At 41.9% G+C, this 22,386-nt stretch overlaps 1 protein-coding gene and 1 long non-coding RNA gene across 4 annotated transcripts in view; one reads left to right on the top strand and one right to left on the bottom strand.

The window, feature by feature from the left end:
• LOC146351017 (uncharacterized) overlaps positions 1 to 14,952 on the bottom strand; it is a 37,954-nt gene extending 23,002 nt beyond the window's left edge. Inside the window, exon 1 of the long non-coding RNA XR_014789490.1 lies at positions 14,877 to 14,952. This is a non-coding gene — a long non-coding RNA (uncharacterized LOC146351017). The remainder of the gene's footprint in view (positions 1 to 14,876) is intronic.
• Positions 14,953 to 15,007: 55 nt separating this feature from the next.
• The window catches only part of HABP2 (hyaluronan binding protein 2), a 44,470-nt gene continuing 37,091 nt past the window's right edge, over positions 15,008 to 22,386 (top strand). The window contains exon 1 of one of the 3 annotated variants that reach the window (XM_084846181.1): positions 15,008 to 15,147. In XM_084846181.1, the coding sequence (XP_084702307.1) occupies positions 15,079 to 15,147 (69 nt within the window). In that variant the 5' untranslated portion in view covers positions 15,008 to 15,078. The remainder of the gene's footprint in view (positions 15,148 to 22,386) is intronic. The other 2 variants (XM_084846182.1, XM_084846183.1) reach the window with 2 other exon arrangements.

The following is a 22,386-nucleotide window of genomic DNA, read 5'->3' as shown; positions in this document are numbered from 1 at the left end:
AAACAACAGAAATCCAAAGATGAGTTTCTAAGATTGCTACCTGCAGCAAGTAAAACCTAAACATCTTGTTGAAATCTTCAATAAAAACACACAAATGTTTTGATTGATTTCTATTAAAAGCATCAAATCTGAGCTCAGGTAGCACTTTGTGCTGGACTGGATATTCCACAACAGTGTCAGGGCCACAAGCAAAAAGGCCTTATGTAACACATCTTACATCAGCCCTGTTCACCTGCCCAAACAGGGGATACTGAAATTGTGAAGGAGCAGGAGGTATCATGTCAAGCAGCAGGCCCTGCCCACCCAACCTTGATTTGTTCATTGGCTCATCTGCACAGAGCCTCTGCACATACAAGGCATTGGTAGGTTCTCTGTGGAAGAGCCAGTGAGGATGTGGAAGTTGGGAAAGAACCTTCGTTTTTCTCTCCCCCTTCTCTACACATTCATTATTCCCTGTTGGGTTGAGTGAACAGTTCTCTTTTACCAAGAGCCATTCTTCACAGAAATGCATAGAGAAGCATTTTCAGCTTTTCTCCACTTTTTCCCGAAATCAGCTTTGGTCCATCAGCAGTACATGAAGCAAGAAAAATCAAGTATGCACTATCTAAAACTCAGCCTTTCTTGCTTCATGTGCTGCTCACAGGCCAAAGCCGATTACTTCATGAAAAACCTTATCAATCCCATGGGTGCTGCTCAGCAAATGAGAGTTGTTCCCCACCTGCTCCACTTCTCAGGGACATTTACTGGAAAGGCTGAATTAAGTCTCTGTAGCCTCCCCTGCCCCCTGCCCTGCTGTCATCCAGCATTGGGGTGACTCCCCATCCTGTATCCTTGAAAAAAGCAAACTTGGGTTCATCCTTCCCAGTCCCAATCCTAAATATAATAGTTACCCAGGAGTAAGTCCCACTGCCTCCTGTGACATTTCCTTCCAAGTAAACATCCATTGGGAAAGATGTGATCCACCTGAACTTTATAAATCCCCTGCTTGAGAATGTACAGGAGCTAGATTTACTTCTTACTGGGGAGCGAAACTTATTTCCAAGTAAACATGCATAGAAATGGGGGCAGCTTCACAGAGACTCATGGAGACTTACTTCTTACTGGGGGGAGTTTACTTCTGAGTAAACATGTCCAGGGCACCTTTGGACACAGGCTTCCTTTCCCACTTTTTTCTACCCTTCCCAGACCACATTAGTTAGCCATTTTCATTCATAAATACTAGCCTTTGATCAAGTCATTCACAATCACATCCCCAGGTCCTTCATACACAACCCTGCAATGGCGGTGTTTCGCCCCTTTAACAGATCGCATTAACCTTCTTTATTCAGAAATACTAGCGTCCCCGGTTCCTTCATTCACAACTGTGGTGTTTCACCCCTTCGACAGAGCACATTAACCTTCTTCATCCAGAAACACTAGCCCATTTCCCCTGTCATGTGCACGATTTTCCTGCTTGTGTGTGTGGAAAGGAGGAGAAAACAAGTGTTTGGGGCAGGGGAAGCAGGAGGCTGCAGCGGTACTAATAATGATAACAGACACTGCTGTGGCACCGCCCCTAAGCCCGGGTGAAGCAAGACTAGGGCTGGATCTACACTTACCGCCTTTTTTCACTTCCAATGAGGTTTCACCGCCCGCCTTTCACACTATGCAGTACCCGCCTCGAATTGGAACCGGAATTTCCCACTTCCGTGCTCCTGCTTTCAATACCCTAATATCGCGGTATTTTCCCTTAATGTGCTCTGATTTTCCGCCTTCGCTACCATATCCGGTCGTAGTCCCCTCCCCCGCCTGTCCATATACGGATGTTTGTATTTCCCTCCTGTCCAGTCACAGCTCTCGACAGCCCCATGTCTTCTTCTGGCTACTGATCTCATAGCTTCCTCAGCAGCCCCCGTTTCCTCAGGAACAAGCAAAGGGCTGGATGTGCATGCGCTTGTCTGATCTCGGAAGCTAAGTGGGGTTGGCCCCGGTCCGTAGTTGGATGGGCGAAGATTTGAAGTTGTGAAGTTTTGCAACTTCCAATCTTCGAAGTTCATGCCTGAATTAGAAAAAAAAACATTGCTGAGAAGCCCCAATTCTGCGAGGATAACGCCTTAATTTAAAAAAAAAACCGCAGTGGGGGATAGGAGGGGGTAAAACTTAGTCTCCTTTGAAGGGATAGAACAACCCCCTGCTCAGTGCAGGAAGACTGATTCCCAGATGGTCACCCATCCAACTACTGACCGGGGCTGACCCAGCTTAGCATCCGAGATCAGAAAAGTGCACGCAGGAAAACAGCACAGACAGCGCTTGAGTGTGAACCGAGCTCACGCATTCAATGAAGCACTGCAACAGGGAAAATGGGTGAGTGTGAATAATCACATTTTAATGCGAGAGCGTTTAACCCGACGGGACACCGAATTCATTGTGATGGTGGGCACAATGTAGATCGGCCCTAGGTTCACCCATCCCTACTTCCGAGTAAGCATGATTACTCAGCATTCAATGAATGACTATTTAAAGGAAGAGACAGATATTGAACAGTTTTAAGAAAAAGGGCTGGCAAAGGAACTTTCTCAGTCTCTCTGCTCTTGTAGGCAAGTGCAACTGAGGGCAATGTGTTACTTCTGGGTAGGGATGTCAGAGAATTTCACCACGAATCTCGGGGAGGCCGAATGCTAGCGCATTCGGGCCCCCGAAATCGGTGGCGGAACGGTCTGCCCCCCCACCCCCCCCAGGACGAGACTTACCTTGGGCGGATATTCCTGGTGGCGGCAGCTCCAGCGATGGTTCGGTGGCGGCAGCTGCGGTGGCCGGTCTTCCAACCGGCTGCCGCCGCCATTTCCAGTTTAAAAAAAAAAAACATGATAGGCTACGTAAAAATTTATGTAACCTATCACGGCTAGATTTTTTAAAAACACCGTGATAGGCTACGTAAATCTTTATGTAGCCTATGCCCTATCACGGCTGATTTAAAAGGAAAAAAACGCGCGTATGCAAATGGCGGCACCCATGGGCGCCACCATACGCGTTCCTTAAATGTTTACGTAGACTAAGACGGCGAAAATAAGGGGAACGCAAATAGCGTATACGCTACACTATTTGCGTTCCCCTTATTTTCGCCGTCTTAGTCTACGTAAATATTTACGTAGACTAAGACGTGCCAAAATAAGGAACGCAAATGGCAGCACCCATGGGTGCCGCCATTTGCATATGCGCTTTTTTTTCCCTTTTAAATCAGCCGTGATAGGATACGTAAACATTTACGTAGCCTATCACGGCTGACTGCAGGGATGCAAACGGCGGTAGCTACGGCCGCCACCATTTCCGTCCCTGCTAGCCAGTGGCCGGATGTCCAGCTGCTGGCGGAGCTGGCCGGCGGCTCCGCAGAATCCCTGCGGAGCGGAGCCGGCCAGCCAGAATTTCGGGGGGGAGGGACGGAGTGCCTCCCCACCCAGCCAGAATTTTGGGGGGAGGGATGGAGCACCTCCCCCCCATCACGAATGTCACCCTTCAAAAAGGTAAGTGACTTTCGTACATCCCTACTTCTGGGTAGAGATTTAGCCCTCTGCTCTCCCCACGTCCTCACCCCATGAAACTTTCCCTTCCACCAATCAGCACCACTTCCACCAGCCCACAGTGAAGCCAGCTGAGGTCACACAGACTGCCAAATTGCACTGAAGCCACTGTGATGGGGGGGGGGATCACAAAATGAGTATGAACTCCCCCGCCCCCAGATTTAGGGCAAAAAACACCATACTAGCTACGTGTGTCATCTCACACAATTGACTTGAGGGTGGAGCAGAACCGGAGTAAAAGCCTCAAGTATATACCCCCCAAGAAAAAACTCCAAGCAGAGCTTCCCTAGCAAATCTCAAAGCATGTAAAGTTGGGAGTAGTATGTATGGGATTATATATATGCCCTCCACCCTGTCCGTTCCAAGGAGTACAACCATTACTTTCCTTGTATGTTAGAGCTTTGATATCTTTTATGACATTTCAAGAGGCTTGGATTGTAGTCAGTAAAGCTGAAAGTTCTTAGAAGACCGCAGGAGTAATTTATGTGCAATTATCTGTTTTTTTACATTTTAGAAGCATCCACTCTTTCGGATCCTGTCACCTCAGAATATTTTTTAGCACCATATAAATATTTCAAGCAATGCCACTGTCACAGCATAAAAAGGGGTTATGCGATCAAATGACAAGTCCTAATGAGCCCACTGGCATTGGCATTTCAAGTATGAATTTCTATGATGGCTCTCTCAGCATTTTCACCAATAGCTTTGACACTCACTGAAATCCTGCCATCTAAATGCTTGGGGAAACTAGTACTCCAACCACTCCTTTCTGGCCAGTTACATATTTGGAAGGGCTGAGAATTGTATGGTAAACCTAAACCTTCCTTGACCCAAACTGAGAAATCGAAAGCCACACTAGCGATGCATAAAAATGCCTATACTGGCACTCTGCATCAAACATTTTACGGACACTTTGTTTATGCTGTAATTTTATTTTAATATTGTTAGTGTTTGATAATCTGGTGAACTCCCTGGTGAGACCACATGGAGATCAAATGGCTCTGTTAACAATAATGGAAGAACAAAATGCCAAAGTGACATCTAAGAAATTAATCATTTTAATGCTGATGGCAGCTCACAGGATAATAGCTAAAAGTCAGAGAACTGCAGAACTTTTAACACTGAAGTCCAGGTACCTGGTGCTGTGGCAAACAGCCTTGGCAAAAAAAATGGAAATATCAACTTAAATTAGCAAAACACAATTTTGATACAATATGGCACTTTTCTCCATATTTCATCTACAAATCAGACACATATGCAGCAACGTCAAAGCTTTTCCTCAGATTATGGAGAAGAGACTAAATATTATTTGCTATTATGAAGAACCACAAAGAAAAAAAATGTTAAATGTATTTTTGTTTATTTTCTTGTCTGTCTGTTTTTGTATCTGGAAAATTAATTACAAAAATAAACATTGAAAATAAATTTTAAAAATTAATGAAATAAATAAAATATAGAATTTTTGTAGAACTTTGTTTTGTTACACTAACACCAAAAGGGTGTAGTAGGCACCAGTTGGATTACAAACACTATGGAATATAAACTGGAACCAAGAAAACTAGAGTGGAAATCCAGTACTGTGATCACTGAAGTTTATACCCAGACTACTTAAAGTCATTTAGGGAGCAATCCTATGCATGTTTAGAAAGGAAGAAAGTCCTGCAACTCCCAACATCCTCCAGCCAGCATGGCTGGCTGGAGGATGCTGGGAGTTGTAGGACTTTCTTCCTGTCTAAACATGCATAGGATTGCTCCCTTAGTCTTTCCCCCTATATATTCAAGCTTCTATATAGAGTTCCTTCTAGACATTTGAACTTTAAAGCCATAGCAACCCTAAGCCTTTGGGCAGGTAAGCAGGTTGGGGTTTAAGAACAACAAAAACAGCATATCCAAATACACTATGGCAATACTGGACCATCCATAAAGTAAGAGCCATCTGGCATCCTAGCCAGGGCCAGGCCTATGTTAAATAGTGTCCTGGGTGAGGAGTGCCTTTAGCCACCCAGTCAGTTTTGCAGGGCCACCCAGAAGATTTATGGGGGCTGGTGCAGGTGTGATGTCCATTGAGAATGACATTTCCCCAAACCTTGATCTCTCACTCACTGTGCTACAGTTTTCACGAGCCAACGTCCGAAACACCACATTCTGCGCAGTGGGAGTGCACTATGCAACACAGCAGAACTGTCACAGGTTTTACTTATAATATTTTTTGTTTTGTAGCCGTTTCTGTCTTTTGATAAACACTCTTTGTTTTAGAATATCCATTATTTTTATCTTTAAAAATAATAAAGAAAAGCTATAAATAAAAACGGTATCCAGCTGACCTCTTACAGTTTTATTTTATTATTATATGTATAGTGCCTATAGTGTTTACAGTATCTGAAGTGCTAAGTGCTCGGTAAGATTCCTTCCAAGTAAAGCTGTGTTCCACCGATTTTTACCCAGCACAAATGACATCAAAGTGGGAAATGAAAAAGAAACATATGTCAAAGCTAATTGAAGGAAGATCATGTTTGTCGTTAGTACCCAGACATACTGTAGAACCTTGAAAGAAGGTTACAGACACTTGCTTTTTGCCACCCGGGCTCACTGCAGACAGTACATTAAACAATCCACAGCCACTGAACTCAGCTGGGCACCCCCTCAGCTCAGTGTCTGGGCAACCACCTAGCTCACCCACCGCTGAGGCTGGCCCTGATCCTAGCCATAAGCTATAGTTAAGCATTATGCACAGCCTTTCCCAATGAATATTATGTATCATACATAGCGATGTGCAATCCATTTCTTAACAGCGTGCTCCCTTGTAGTTGTTGTAAACCCAATAGAATATGATTACTGTCTCTCTTCCTATAGGAGGGGGAATGGAATGAGTAGCTCAACATCCACGTGTCACATTCTCTGGGTTTGATTCTGGAGGACAGCAACTTCTGATCCATTACATTCAGGTGACATCACATTAGAATGTTCTGGTGATATATGCAAAGTTTTTAGTCAGTATTATTATTTCTTTTGATTAAAACTGAAAAACTGAGAAAAAGAAAAGTCTTGAAGCACATCCTGTGCATGTCTACTCAGAAGAAAGCCTCACTGAGTTCAATGAGGTTTACTCCTATATAAGTGTGTATAGGACTGCAGTCTCAGTGAAGCATCATGGGAGGTGTGTGTGGGTGTATATACAGATGTGCCTCTTCTTTGTAGCATCTGAGACAAATTGAAATGCAAAATGGCCTCCTAAAGTCTGAAGCAAACTGAAGCTGCAGTCTTAGACACATGTACCCATTGAATTTAGTGGATACTTCTGAGTAAACATACATTGGGTTGGGCTACACAAGGCTCTGCCCTAATTAAAAAGCACAGAAATATATGTCCAAGTGAATCTCCAGCTAACTGGAAAATCTTTTCTTTTCTCTCCCTTCTGCTCTTCACTTGCAAGTGAAGGCCTCTAGCTTTTGATAACACTTTGCTTCCCTCTGGAAATAGATGTTATGCTTTTGGTGTCAGTTCTTCCCAGTTAACAAGGCAAAGTCATGGATCAGGGTGTGCTCCCCATCTCCCTCCCACCCCCACATGGCTCACAAGATGCAAATCCCAGGTCTGTTCTTTTGAAGTGTTCCTCCTAATTCCTTTAAAATGGTGTGCCCAATGATACACAGCAATGTGATGAACATTTTTCATGTATTATTAATATATTTCTTTGTACGGTGTTCCAAAGAGGGAGGTAAAAAAAAAGTTTTGATTTATTCCATACCTTAAACCCAATGTGACAAAACACCGAGATGGCAGCGGGCTGTCTCTTTCTTTCACCAAGATTTGAAAAACCGAACTTAAAAGTCTGGAATTATACTCAGATGCATTTCTGTCTTGTAATATTAACATTTTTTTATTACCTGAACTATTTCCCCTGTCTCCCTTGACTCCCACAGCAGGGACTCTCATATTATGTCCCGCAGCGTTCCACCTCCACTTACAGAGACGTGGATTTGAGGAGCTGCCCTACCGTTTATCAAAGCTTTCCCCTTGGTCATCAGAGAGAGAGAGAGGCTTGTCTAGTTTGGGCTGGTATGAAATTGTCGGCTTCTACTTTTTCTCCCACTGGCTCCCCCCCCCCCCGCTTCTTCTTCTTTGTACTGAGTTATCTGTTCACAGCTGAGTAATCTCACTACAACTGCTGGGATGACGATCTTCATGCAACACCTCTGGTAGCTAAGCCAAGGCCTTGTAAGAGCAAAGTGTATTTACAGCTGCACATACAAAACTGGGCGTGTGGCGGAGAGATCCACAGGACACTTTGCACATATTGCACACCTTTTAACCATAACACCTCCTCTTTGGCCACCAGTGCACCTCTTCCTGGAATAACTACCTCAAGAATGGAAGCCACCATGCTACTTGGGCTTGAGGGTCACCTTTTGAAATGCAGTCAGTTACAGAACATTTCTGATTAAAGAAATCTAAGTGACCCTTTAAATGTTACCCTAAGCCATGTGGAAGATGCTTATGCAGGTCTTTCCCACAGAACTGGAACACCCTCATTCCTCCTAGCAGGGTGCCAATTCTTTTGCCAGGATGCACCAAATCAATTTCTGCACACATGGTTCTGACATTGAAATCTCATTCATACCTAGGCACATGGTACATCACAATCTCCTTCATGACTAGGGCAAGGCCCCCATGTGTTTCAGTAATTTAGATTGCAAATCTATGGAGACCTTCCTGAGGGTAAGCCCCATTAAACTCAATGGGGCCTATTTCTGAATAGACATGTATAAGATTGCACTATTAATTGCTTAATTAATTAATTACTTAAATCTACATACATTTGCAAATGCAGTGAAACTAGTTCTGAAGGGGGAAAAAGGGCAGTTTTTAATTATGTTTCACAGTAATCATTGTCTTGACATTCCTTCTTGTGTGAGAGAAAAAGTGGAAGGCCTCTTTTAGGATTGTGGCTGTTACCCAATGCAATTTTTCTTGTATTTTACCTTGTTAGATTTGTGTCTTTGGGTTTTATGCTGGTTTGACTTTTTTATATTTGTTGTTGGATTTTTATTATAGTGTTGCTATTTTGTATTCATTTTATTGTTTATAAGGTATCTAGTAGATATAGTAAATATAAATAAATAATATTTGTTTTTAAAAATAAGTATATGAAAAATATTACTTACTCATACTTAGAGCAGACCCATTGGAATCAATGGGACTTAAGTTAGTTATGACTACCTTGATTTCAGTGGGTATTCTGTACGCATGACTAAGTCTAGATTCAACCCATCATTGGCCTAAATAATCAGGTGCACCTTTTTAATTGATCAAAACTGTTTTAAGCAGTTAATCTAATTGATCAATGTACTAGATATTACAGCTCTACATGTAGCAAGAGTCCTTTTCCTTGTCACACAATTAACTGATCACATGGGGGGAGGGATGTTGGAAAGAGGAAGTTTTGCAGTGTTTCACATGAGTAAACATGGTGACAAGGTAAAATGAAGTACTGAGCTTATGTTTGCCCTAGGAAAATCACTGCTATTTGACCAAATTAACCATCTGGCCAAAGAAGTAAATGTTTAGGTTGTTTCAGATAACTAATCATTTAAAAGCTTACCATGTAGCACTTCTGATTGTAAGTGATAGCATCGAACCATACGCTTAGGCCTGGCAAACTTCAAACACCAGCAAAGTAAAGGGATGGTAATACCAGGCTCAATTGCATTGGTAGAAGATACAAATGATATCACACAGGAGGACATTTTTAAGTGGGTACTGTATGACCGTATGTTTACTGTCAGTTTGATGTGGAGCTGGACAGCATTGCCTCTAAACTAGCCTTCCCCAACCTAGTGCCCTCCAGATGTTTTGGACTAAACTTCCATCAGCTCCAGCCAGCAGAGGCAATGGATATTGTAGTCTGAAACATCCGGCGGGCACCAGGCTGGGGAAGCTGCTCTAACCCAACAGACCATAAAAAGGAATGTGCCTAAATCCCAGCAGTCACTTGGCTCAAGGCAGGCTTTTGACAATGTAAGTTTAGGAGTCATTTCCTGTGATACAATTCTCCTTTCTTTTTTTAGCTGAGTCCCTAGATCTTAAGCAAACACTGTGGCACATTCTCACAGTCCTTTCATTCAGGTATTTGGAAAGGAATGGTTTATGCAGAGGTATTTAATAAATCAAAGAGACACTTACAACAATGTGAATTGCTCAGTCTAGGTGATTAGTTTTTTTGTATGTCTTTTTAGTCATTAGAAAAGGAGACCAGAGCGCATGGACTAGTCTCTGTGTACAAATGACTGATGGAATGGGGAGAGATCAGAAACAATATTATAGACAGCAGATGAACACAGAATATTTAAAAAGCAAGGAGGGAAGAGAGAGGCCCTGCTGAAAGATTAAAGAATAGAAAGAAGTACAAATGAGCAAATCAATTATTGTGTGAAGATTTCTAGGATGTTGTTTAATTCATAGTGGTCTGCGCTATATTAGGTTTCCTCACAGTTTCTTCTTTTATTGATGTTTCTTTTAGTTCCTTCTCTGGCATCTGATTCTATGGGACTGAGCAATCCTTTGAGGGTAAGTGTTATGAAATGGAGGTGTGATCCTGTGCATCATTTTCTGAAAGAATTAACTGGGTTCATCCACACTGTTATATTGATTTCCACAATGATGTAGAAGTGAGTGAGCTAATATAAGAGAACCACAGATTAAGCATTCAGGACGTAGGAGTTTAAACAGCTGCTCTTGCCCAGAGCCAAAACTGAGTAGTGAGCAGGCCGTGAAATGACCACAGAATTTTGGCTGAACAGACTTCACTACTGAGCCAGCATGCTGCCAATTTATCACATACGTTCAAAATGCAATTGGCCCAATAAGGCCCCATGTCCGGGCTGCACTGGGTCCAAGTGCACACAAGTAAGAATTTTCCAGTGTATAAAAAATACATTTTCAAACACTTTGACAAGCAGCTGCCCCTTTAGGAATATCCCTTCAGTTTGCCACCCCACTTCTCCCAGAGTAGTCTAGTATGGCATAATGTGGCCAATTTGAATCTGAATATTTGACCCTTCCAGTCATTTTACTTGGATTTCTATTTTTATTTGGTGAATGCCTGTAGACTTTTGATGGGCAGAGCAATTCGAAAGAGCCGGGATGGGGAATTTCCAGTCTGTGGACCTAATCTACCCCATGGAAGCTCCCTTTCTGGCCTGCGATGCTTGGGCTCTCTTTATGGGTCCACCCCCTCCTCTGCCCAAGCCCTGCCCCTTGATCCATCTAGTGCATTGGCAGGAGACCAAATGACATCAGGGGCATGCCCCGGGCCCTGATCTCATTCAGTCTGTGGAGGGCTGGGCAGGGGTCATCCGCTCCGTATCCTAAACTTGTTCCCCACCATGCTATAAACTAGGTAGGTGAGTCCATGGCAGAGGAACCACCACTTTCTCAGTCCTGCCTGGCCAGAGCAGAAGGTGAGTGGGGCCTTTTCCCTTTTTTCCCTTTTTCCTTTATGTTTATATTTATTTAATTTGTCCCAGGTTTGCCTTTTTTAAAAAACAAAAACATAAATATTCCTCTCCTTTGTTCTAATGGGAGGTAAAATAACTACACCAGCTTCAGAACTGATGTAATTTCCCGGTCTGGGGGAATGGCCAGGGAATGAGAGGGCTTTGGATCTAGTGGAACCAAATCCCCCCCTGGGTCCACCCCAACACACCACAGAATGCCCCCCTTGGGTCCTTACCACCCCTGGAGGAGCAATGGTGGGACAGTCATGGCAGAGGACTTCCTGCCACTGGTCAAGAGAGGACCTCTGCAGCAGACCTCCCTCACTCCTCTCTCAGATACAATAGGATTACACTCTTAATCATTTAGGATGTTTAAACATTACTATTAGTCTGGTGGGCAAATTTAGCCACACTATCAATTTATAATACATCCTATATAAACTGCCTTTATATATATACTACATAAAGTACCTTTGGGGCATTTCTTGTTACCATTTCTTTATGCAGTTCAAGACCAATTGTATGTCATTGTTGTTGTTGGAGTTGTTGTTGTTGTTATTGCAATTGCACCAAAGTATGTTGAAGGTATTGCACAGAACTATAACCACAAAGATATTCTATGTCACACAGATTTTACACAATGTATTAGTAGATATTTCCAAAGGCAACTTGATTGTTTTGCCATCCAAATCACATTGGCATTCACCACATTTCTGTAGGAACTGCTGTAGTCCACTAAGTAGCATATATGAAAGGGAACAAATCTCAGTGTACTTATTGTCACTGTCTTGTAGTTATTGTCACTTTCTTGTTTCTCTTTCAGTTTCAGTTTTTCAAATATGACACATAAAAGGTAACATGGACCTACCAATCTGTCTAACTTGTCTTGTAATTTCCAGTCAACAGTAGTTGGCTACATACCACTATGTAACATACCTATTTGACAAAGATGCACCAAATGTATGCTAGGATGGTAACTATGTGGTATGCATGGTTCAGAGAAATTTCACTCTAGAATTTCACTCTAGCTGATCAACCACCCAGGAGGGAAGTTTGTTTGATTCATGACAGGCATGCATAGTCCAAAGGTTGCCTCAGTGATGCAAAACCTGTGCAGTGTGATAAATTTGGCCCATAGATCTGAGAAACTAGATTAAAAGTAGGTCTTAGCAGAACAGATTAAATGTATTAAACACTGTATAACTTTTGCAAAGATGTAGCTGAAGTGATGCAGAAGGGCATATCTGAATAAAAAGCATAGGAAGTGGCATCACCCAAATATGATCTACATTTCAGTTGATCAAAGAGTTTGTGAAAAAAATAATAATTAAAAAGTAAAAGCCTTATGCAATGAGATTCAAAAGAAAACTTTGGAGGCTGACAAGATGCATCTGGCACAACTTCAAAGTCCTTCAAAGTACATATAATCAATGCTTGTCAATAGCAGTTTTGCATCCTTTAATTTATCTTTCATCGATATAAAGCATGTTGTTATTAGGATCCAGTCCATACTTTAATTCTGTTTGAGATCTGATGAATCAGGGCTCTATTAAAATTCAGTGCACCCCATTTTAGTCAAGGACAGATTACATAAAGCTGTGCTTTATTACATACTTTTCATCTTTCTGTCTTTTTAAGTGGAGAAAGTTACCTTATTTATGGAAACTTTCATGAGACTGAAAAGACAGAGAAATCTATATAGGAGGAAATAGATGTACTTCCATATGAACACACTGGTGTTATGAACTGCATGGACGGCAACATAAACAGAGACATATTTCATTAAGTGCTGTGCCAAAAATTTCTCCACATTTTTTTCAATTATTCTCATTCAATTTGACAGACTAAAAATTTATTCTGAAAAGAAATTCAATACTGAAGAAATTTAAGAGAAATTCTCAAGGGTTAGATTTGGGTTTCTTGGGCTTACTTATTTAGGAGGTGGCCAAGGAATGAGCAGAAGTGTCCTGTCTTTCAACACAAAAAACTCAAAGTTTTATCAGCTTTAGGTTGCAATCCTATGCATGTTAGATAGAAAGAGGTCCTACAACTCCCAGCATTCCCCAGCCAGCCATAGTGGCTGTGGAATACTGGGAGCTGTAGGACATTTCTCTGTCTAAACATGCATAGGATAGCACCCCTCGACACCTTGATCCTTTTTACATGTAGTGCTGCCAAGCCAGCTCTCCCCCATCATATATAGTACCTTTCGTTTTCTGTATCTAAATGCAGGACTTTGCATTTAACTCTGTTAATTTCATCAAGCTGGTTTCAACCCAGTATGCCAGCCTGTCAAGACTGTTTTGAACCTTTTGGTGATAGTCATGCCTCCCAAGTTCAGATCTCATGCAAGGATAAGTACCCTAATCCAAATTATTTATTTACAAAATTGAACCACGCAGGTCCTAGGACAGAGCCTTATGGCACTCTACTTGAAACCTCTCTCCAGGCTGACACCAGTAATGAGCACACGCTGAGTATGGTTGTTCAAATACTGGGAAATCCACCTTACAGTAGTATCATCTAGCTTACATTTTACCAGCTTGTCATAAAGGATATCATGGGAGACTTTGTCAAATGCTTTTCAGAAATCACGATATACTGTGCCCATGGCATTCCCATGATCTACCAACTCTATCAAAAAGGGAGATAAGTTTGGTTTGGCATGACTTATTAATAAAATCTAATTAATGGAAAGCAGCTGCATCAGGGTTATCTCAGCCTGATTTGCTGGACAGCCAGTTGAACGTGCCTGGGATCTTTGGTATTTCCTTGTGGAGGTGCAGAAGGTTGTTCCTAGCATGAGCCTTATCTGTCTTTGGATGGCCTGTAGACTAGGCACTGCTTTTGCTTACTGTATTCTATCATACTTGTTCAGTCAGTATATTGTATAAAGAAAGATACCATAAGTCCCTTTAGAGCTTTCCCCCAAAGGGAAGAAAAGGCTTTATACAGGCTGTCATGAATTCACCATCAGTTGGAGAAAGATAAGTGCTGATAAAATCAACAAAATAATGTTAATATTTAGGTCATGATCTAGGCAAACATCCATACCTCAGCATCAGCATCAAGCTTATAATAGTCCACAAACCTTCAAATTCCAAAAACAAATATCTGATTCTATACAGTGTGGGGAAAAGAAACTCCAAAATACTAAAAGCCCACAAATACATTTTTCATTATAAGAAAAAGTTAACAGTATTAAGGAAAAATGAAAACAACCAGTATCCCTTAACAATTGTGCAGAGGTTCTGTAAATGCACTGCAGAGGTTGCTTATGATTCTTTATACTTGCAATACAAACTTTGAAATTGATTCATTTCTGTACAACTATGTATCCATTAAGTGGGTATAGGATTGCAGCCTTAACCACCTTGACCATTCAGCCTCATCAGAAAAGTAGGATATAAATGCTTTAAAATAATAACTAAACAAAATTACAAGTGCTTAATTGTGGTGGGATTGTCCCTAAGAGCAAGGACAATAGTTAGCCAATAAAATATGATATATTGAAACAACTCCAATCTCATCTTGGTCCAGATATATCTCCGATTCTAGGAGTCAGACTACTGAAACCAGTCATACATCCAAATGAAATGAATGTTGATAAATTAATGCATCAGCTGAATTGTTTATGGTTTTCACTAATGCTTTATTGTTTTATGAGGTGGTGGCACTTTATTGATAATTGTTTTTCCCACGTTTAAATTGTTTCAAATTTGAATATGTTTTAATTTTGTCATAAATTGCCTTGACTCTTTAAGTTTTAAGAAATACATCTAAGAAAATAACAACAATAACAACAACAACAACAATAATGTACCTTTCTCCCTTAACATATGCCTCAGGGAAGACTCATATTGGGAAGACTCTCTTGCTCGATCAGGATGATCAAAACTGAAAGGATAGTTAATAATTTGCAAGGCACAAACATGCTCTTTGACTATTTAGGTTGACTTAACAGGGAAAAAAATAATAAAGGAAACGCTTATTCACAAAACGGAAGAAAGCTCTGTTAAAATAAGATGCTTAATTGTTTTGTCTACCTACCAGTTCTTCCTCTGATTGTCTTTGTTGGGAATACTCCTGTTTGTGTAAGTATAGCTATTTAAATTACTTATTTAAAAAAGGTGGATGAAATCATGCCATAATCCTGTTACTGGCAAAGCTGAGCATTATACCAGCAATTTGTATTAAGCCTGGCATTTTATGAATTTAATCAGAACATTATTGGAAATACATGTTTCAGCCAATCCGCCAAGAACATGGAAAGGAAGAGCGTATTTGAAAGGGGATTGAGCATTTTAACAATGAAATATTAGTAAAAAACAAAAAACATTTTCAGCTTTGGCCATTTTACTTCCTGTCCCTTCCATAACTCCCATTTTTTCTTCCCCAGACTGAAAAAAAAACCCCTCTATCCATGAATGCCACATATGTTAATCTAATTCACTTCCTGTAAGCAAGTTGTGGAAGGGTGTACCTTACAATTTTTTCAAGCAAAATGTTGATCAAGTAACTTAATACTAGCTAGAATCCAAAGTTCATAGGAATACCGTCAAATAAAATAGAATATACATTTTTCTCACTGAAAAGGCATTAATGTTGCTAAAATGCAAAGCAATTCTGAGAAAGAATACAACAGAATGTGCATCAGGATAGTTTTTAATAAAATATTTTTCCATAGTAAATAGGAATTTTTTGGAATAAATTCTAGGGGGGGGAAGTGTTGTGATCACTCCATGGCAAATATGTTAGAAGTTGACTATATTTTTGGCCACAATGATTCAATCCAAAGAAAATTGCCAGTGTAATACAATACTAAAATTTTTAGACCTGTGTTTTTTATTGAGCTAAATGAAGATAATACTACATGGAGAAACTTCGGATGACTTTTTTGTTACGTATATTTACCATGTCAGAAACTGGGGGGGGGGGGGAGGGAACAGGGAAATGGGGTGTTCTATTATAGGTATAGACACAGGCTTTCTTCACACAGAGATTTTATCCTGCGGTTGAGATTGCTCCTTCACGGACGTTTGCGGGCTCTTTACATGACACCATGACCCTCCAGGGTGTCTCCTGCACTAAATGCCCTTTGTTCCGTTTTTAAATAGATCGCAGATAATGATCTATCAAATTACCCCGTTGTGTTCCGCTTCAGTTCCTCTGTGAAGAGAGGAAAAGTGGCAAGAAGAGGAACGAGATCAATGAAAGATAATGGAAGACTCAGATTTGGGGAGAAGGGGAGGGGGAAAAGGAAGTGGGTGAAAAAGGGAGTCGTTGTGATCCTGCATTTAAAACAGAAGCAGAAAGCCCCATTTTAAATGCAGGATTTTAGGCTGGTGTAGAGTTGCCCACAGACAAAACCTTTGTACCTTCAGTGAATTATGGTAACAATTACTCACTATGGGGATGCTACAGAAAATGGCAGATTGAGAGAGAGACAGAGACAGAGAGAATCTCTGATGTTCACTTGACTCAGCAGTACTTGCTCATGTGGAGATTGGCTATCATATTGTGAAACTTCACCCCCACACTCATTCCTGCCAGCTGCTGATGAGAGTGAGAAGGCACACAATACTGTAGGCATAGTCCATCTAGTAAGTCCATCTATTATGGGCTATGTGGAGTAGATGAGTACAAGCAAACTAAAGTTTAATCTATACAAGATGGAGGTATTGTTGGTTGGGAAATCATCATCTAGGAGCAGGTGTACAACATATAATGCTCTGGACAGGGTTGCATCCCCCCGAAGCAGTGAGTTTATAGCTTGGTGTCCAAGGTCAATTCCTCATTCTAGGGGCTCAGCACACTGAGACCGAAATGAGGGTGTAGCGGTGCAGAACCTGAGATGTAGAACGCTGCAAGGTGTCTGAGTAACCAGATGGGTCAGTCTCCTTAATGGGTTTCTCAAGTATGCTGGGACTTTTTGTGGGGTCCCAAACCACTTCTTCGGAGGATTTTCTGGGTCCAGCACAGTCTGACTCCTGACACATTGGGAGGCTTTAATCTCACACTTCAGTGGTCTCAGTGCAGCTGAGATTGCTCTTTCTCCACTACTAATAGCAACAGTGGGAACTCAAGTCTTCATCAGGATTGCTGGGGGGAGACTTTAACTCCCCCTTCTTATGCATATGCAGCCAAGACCACTCTGTGTGTGAGTACACAGAGGAGTGTGTATTTGAGAGGGGGCAGGGTAAAGGTTGTATCTGCACGCATTCACTTGCCTGTGAAAGTGCACTCATGTGCACACAGATGCGCAGTTCCTGATCCACCACCCATTGCCACATGCAGCTCTCAAGAGAAAAGACATTGCCCATTCCTGCTCTCATCAATGTCAGATTAGATTACTGTAATGTATTTTATATGGGGCTGCCGCTGAAGACAGTCCAAAAGCTTCAGCTGGTTCATAATGACGCTTCACCTCCATGATCAGAGCCAAGCTGAGGTTTCACCAGCTTGGCTCTGATCATAGAGATGAGCTGGGCATGGAAAAACATGCTAATAGCTACAGAGTGCAACATTTGGCAGGGGAGGGATAAGTTTTGCTCCCCTCTCCTGCATGCTCCTATTTATGTAAAGAGTAATGATGGGGAAGAAGTTCATTAGGTTCACATTTTAATACAAATTGACCTAATTTGCACACTTCAAATTAATATGCAAAACAGATTGTAATTAGTCTTCAGTTTTCACACTTCTCTGAATTTTGCAATGCAGTTGTCCAGTCAAAAATTATGTCACAAATGTATACATTAGGAAATGTTTCTTAAAAATTGTATCCATTAGGGAAAATGCTATACAAAAGGAATATATTAGGGGAAATTGCTTGCCAAAAATGTATGCATTAGGGGAAATGCATATGAATTTTCATGCATGTGAAAATGCACATGAAAATATGTGCAAATTTCTGTGCAGAGTTGTGTGGTGGTTTTGCAACACTTGATCATAGCCAAAAGGCTGAGAAGCATATGTGTGTGGTGGCGGTGGTTAAATTCACAAACTGACAAGGAAGTTGTGCTTGCAAAAGTGTGAAACTGAAACAGCGAGATTCGTCCATACTGTGCACTTTATCTGTGAATGGGTCAAACACATATTTAACATCTAAAAAATTGTCCCATACATCTAGTTTGGCCCATATTTAGTAGGATTCCAAGTAGATCCAGTTAAGAAGTGGCTTTACACATTTATGAAATGAGTTTGGTGTCTTTAAGATTTGCACGATCTACCAAGCGTCTGTTTTGTGCATGCAAGAAAATGCCTTCGTTTCTGTTGCATTGTAACCTATTAGTCTCTAGAGAGGAAGAGCAAGTTGCCAATTCAGCATAGTTCATTGATCAAGGGAACCCGAGATGCTGTTTTTACAGGATGGGCCTGGGTCTGCCTGAAGCTACAGGATTGCAAAATGTCTTAGCTAGATGCATTAGCAAATGTTGCACTGATCTCTTATAGAGGGAAAAATTATTTCTGACCCCTGAAGGCAATCAGCATATGCCCTGAAGCATGAGAGTTCCTTTGCAGCTAAAGAGTCTTAATGGGTTTCCATAAGCTTTAAGTCGAGCTGCATAACCTGCATTCTCAGCACAGCTAGCAAAATGTTTGATGATGCAAAAATCTGGTGTCAGACTCATTGGAGAACCTGCCTTTACCACCCTGACTGAGCAGGCTTTGATGTCCCTTTCTCTGAATGAAATATGTCCTGGAGAAGAGCCCAAGTGCACAAGCTCAGCCGAAACGGTGCAGTCTAAAATGTAAATGTTGTACATTCATTCTCACTGTAAAATGAGATGAAATGGTGTAACTTTCGGATGGTGTGAGAGGGACAGAATCTCAGACCCAGCGCCGGTGGCACTACTACTCATAGGATTTTTTTTAACCCATTTTGCCTTATTTCTAACTGCGAGAGAGGGAAAGAGAGAGAGAGAGAACTGATTCTTCGGAGAGCGGGAGTCACTAAGCCTCAAAGTGGTACTGCTAATCAAGAAAAAGGAAGTGTTGACACACTCAGAGTGGCTCAACAATAAGAACTGTGAATAGGGAGCAATATGGCAACTCTGCCAGGGTTGGCCTTGCCACACAGCAGGGTAAGGCAACTGACTTTCAGGCAGCACCATTGTTAGAAAAAAAAGGAGACTCCATAACCGTTGGCGTCTCAAGTTACGTAAGAGCCCGAGTGCTGGGAAAATATAGGCAGAGCAAAAAGGGAATCATACTGACGCGCTCATGACTAACAGCTTGGTAAGCTGATAGTGACTGTTTATTGGATATTGACTTAGTGAGCCGATGTACTAACTGTTTCATTGGTTACTGGTAAGAACAATAGAAGCGATATGATATAAAGGGCTTTTGCACACGTGTCTCGGGGTCCAGACTGCTCTGCACCCGTTTTGCAAAACGTTCAATAAAATAGTGTTGGATCCACTGCTGCCTGCCTGGCATCCTTTTCTTCTAAACTGAAAGCAAGGACTTTTTATCTAGCACCATGGTGGAGGTGGGAACAGAAGAATAGGTGTCTGCATGGTGCAGAAAGCAATGAATATGGACTTGAGCACACTCCGGGAGAGAGTGCAGGACAGGAAGGCCTGGCGTGCTATGGTCCATGGGGTCACGAAGAGTCGGACACGACTGAATGACTGAACAACAATGGTGCAGCAAAAACTGTATAAAATGTTGGCCCTAGAGCAGGGGTGGGGAACCTTAGGCCCGGGGGCCATATCTGGCCCTCCTGGGGTCTCCGTTTGCCCCTCTGTGGTTCCTCAGACAGCCATGCCCCTTTCCCCCAACTACTGATTGTTTGGTGTTTTCCTTCCCCACCCCCCCTTCTAAAAGGTTGAAATGCCTCTCCTAAGTCTTAGTTACTGCTAGTAAGAACTTTACAGTATACTGGCATTTTTTTGCATTTTGGCCTTGGGCCCAACTGGAATGTGGCCCTGGAGAGCTTATCTACATTGAATTTAGCCCTCAGGTGGAAAGAGGTTTTCCACTCCTGCCCTAGTGGGAAATGGGTGGGGCAGCACTCTTTGGGATCCATTTAGGCAACAAAACATCTTGGACCACCACTGATTTCTAGTTTATATCTTTATTTGCTGTGCCTTCTACAGTGTTAAGCGGGGCTGGCCCAAGAGATTTTGCAGCCTGAGGCAAAGGGCATGATACTGCCTCCTCCCTTTCGCATGTACAGATGTTGGCTGGACTGGTAGTTGAAACTTACTTCAGCACTTCCAATTGGGTAGTGTTCTCCACCACACCTGAGGCAGCACACTAGTTTAGGGGGCCCAGGACAGGTTATATAGCATACGCAAGGAACAGCCATTCAGGAGGAACAGCCAGGTGGCTGCCACTGCTCATGTCCTACTTGTGGGCTTCCTATAGGCAGCTGGTTGGCTAGTGTGTGGACAGAATGTTGAACTAGAAAGACCTTGGTTGGAACCAGCATGGTTCTTCTTATGTTCTTATGTCCTCCCCAGTATCTGCCACCTGAAGCAATTGCTTCACTCTGCCTAATGGTAAGGCCTGCCCTGATGCCAAAGTAGAACTAGGGGGAACTCCTTCTCTTCCTGTTCTTTTATCACCAGGACCAGGAGTGGTTGGAGCAGAAATGTTATTCTGATTTAGCTGGGCTCTTCTTAGTTCCCTTCTTAGTTTAGACTGCCCTTTTTCATGCCAGAAAATATTCATATAACTTTAAGGGTGAAATCCTATGCAAGTTTTGACAGAAAAAAGTCTTACACTTCCCAGCATGCCCCAGCCAGCATGGCTGGCTGAAGCGATGCTGGAACTTGTCCTAATCCTAATACAGGAGGAGATAATCAGTAACAACTTCTTCTGGTCATTCCCTCCCCAACCATGTTGTTCACTACTTGCTATGTGATGTACCTGGGGCCATGATCCAATTACAGTAGGTTGGGGAGGGATGAAGGGGAGAGCTGGAAGAAAAAGCCGCACTGGTCTTATCTCCTGCACAGCGAGGGATTTAAAGCTATATGAATGTTCTCAGGCTTTGAATCCAGCAACTCTAGGCATGGGGAAATTTCTGCAAAGCTATCTCAGTCACGGAAAATGAGTCCATCAATGGACCATTTTGTTTCACTGTAGTTCTGCAGTTTTTGGTGAGTTTTGTTTCATTGGTTGCAAAGTTGTATATATGGTTGCCATTTTTTTTCACCAGCCCTAGCCAGCAGCCTGACCCAGAGAGATCATTCAGGTAAAACTTTGTCCTGTTTTCTTGCCAAGACCAATTTCACATGCTATATTTCTATGCAACAGGCTAGTAATAAAACTGAATGCTCAGAAACAGTAAAAAGAAAAAAAAATGTGGTAGTCCTGTTTGGATGGAGACAGGGTCATCAAAAACAAATAGGGATTACTTTTAAGGAAGTGTATTTAGTATTAGATTGCCATTTCAAATTGCTTTCAGTCCCACAATGTTTTACAACTTCTTCGATGTTGTAGTAACAATAATGTCAAGGACGGTCTATTTGGCTGTGTGAAGAAATGCCATGTATATAACTGTTGTTGTTCTGTGAATATTCTGTGTGGCTATAATATATCTGACTAGCTTGAGGCCTAGTGTTGTTACTGTGTTGAAGGCTTGTTTTAGTAGTAACTGCTTAGTGACATTCTGAAGGGGGAGAGAAAGAGATGATTGCTTGTAATATTTTATTTAGAAGAAGTAAATTCCATTTTGATTGGCTGGGGGTTCTAACTAGGTGGAAAACAGCAGTTGGAAAATGACAGTTGACAGTTAAGAAGTATAGATGGATTCAGGGAGTTGGTTCTTAGTCAGGGAGAAAGTCTGCTAGTTGGTGGCTGCTGTTACAGAAGGACTAGGAGAAAGATGAGGAGAAAGTGAATAGCTAACGCCTGAATATTAAGCTATTTCTTCTCTGTAAGATAACCATATGTGGCTGGTGAAGATCAGGAGTAGGGAGCAGCTGTCTGTGTTGTGCCAGGCGGCTACCCTAAGATCTTGCCAGAAGGTTACACAAGGAAGCATTAAAACCAAGATAAATGTGTTAAGCACAAGAAATACAGGGCATGGTCTGAAGGAACATGAGGAAGACACCCTGCTGAAGTGAAGCAGGTTTGGTCAGTGCTTGGAGGGCAAACCACCTGGGAACCACATGTAGCCACCTTGAGTTCCATGATGAAAGCAAGATGCTTCCAAACTATGAGATTGACTAAATGATTACAGATTTTTAATAAACTGTGAGGTTGTCAGACTTAGCTACAATTTAGCTTGGCCCTGTAGCTTCCAATTGAAAATACTATACTAGGGGATTTCCATTGCACCTCTGTATATTGACGTATTTAGACTTTTATTTTGGTTAAAT

This window comes from Heloderma suspectum, chromosome 3, assembly GCF_057233095.1.
Source record: "Heloderma suspectum isolate Gila_16-S chromosome 3, 16-S_ref, whole genome shotgun sequence".
In the NCBI taxonomy this organism is placed as follows: Eukaryota; Metazoa; Chordata; class Lepidosauria; order Squamata; family Helodermatidae; genus Heloderma; species Heloderma suspectum.
Note: the sequence above shows the minus strand (reverse complement) of the source record. Positions and strands in the feature narration are given on the sequence as shown.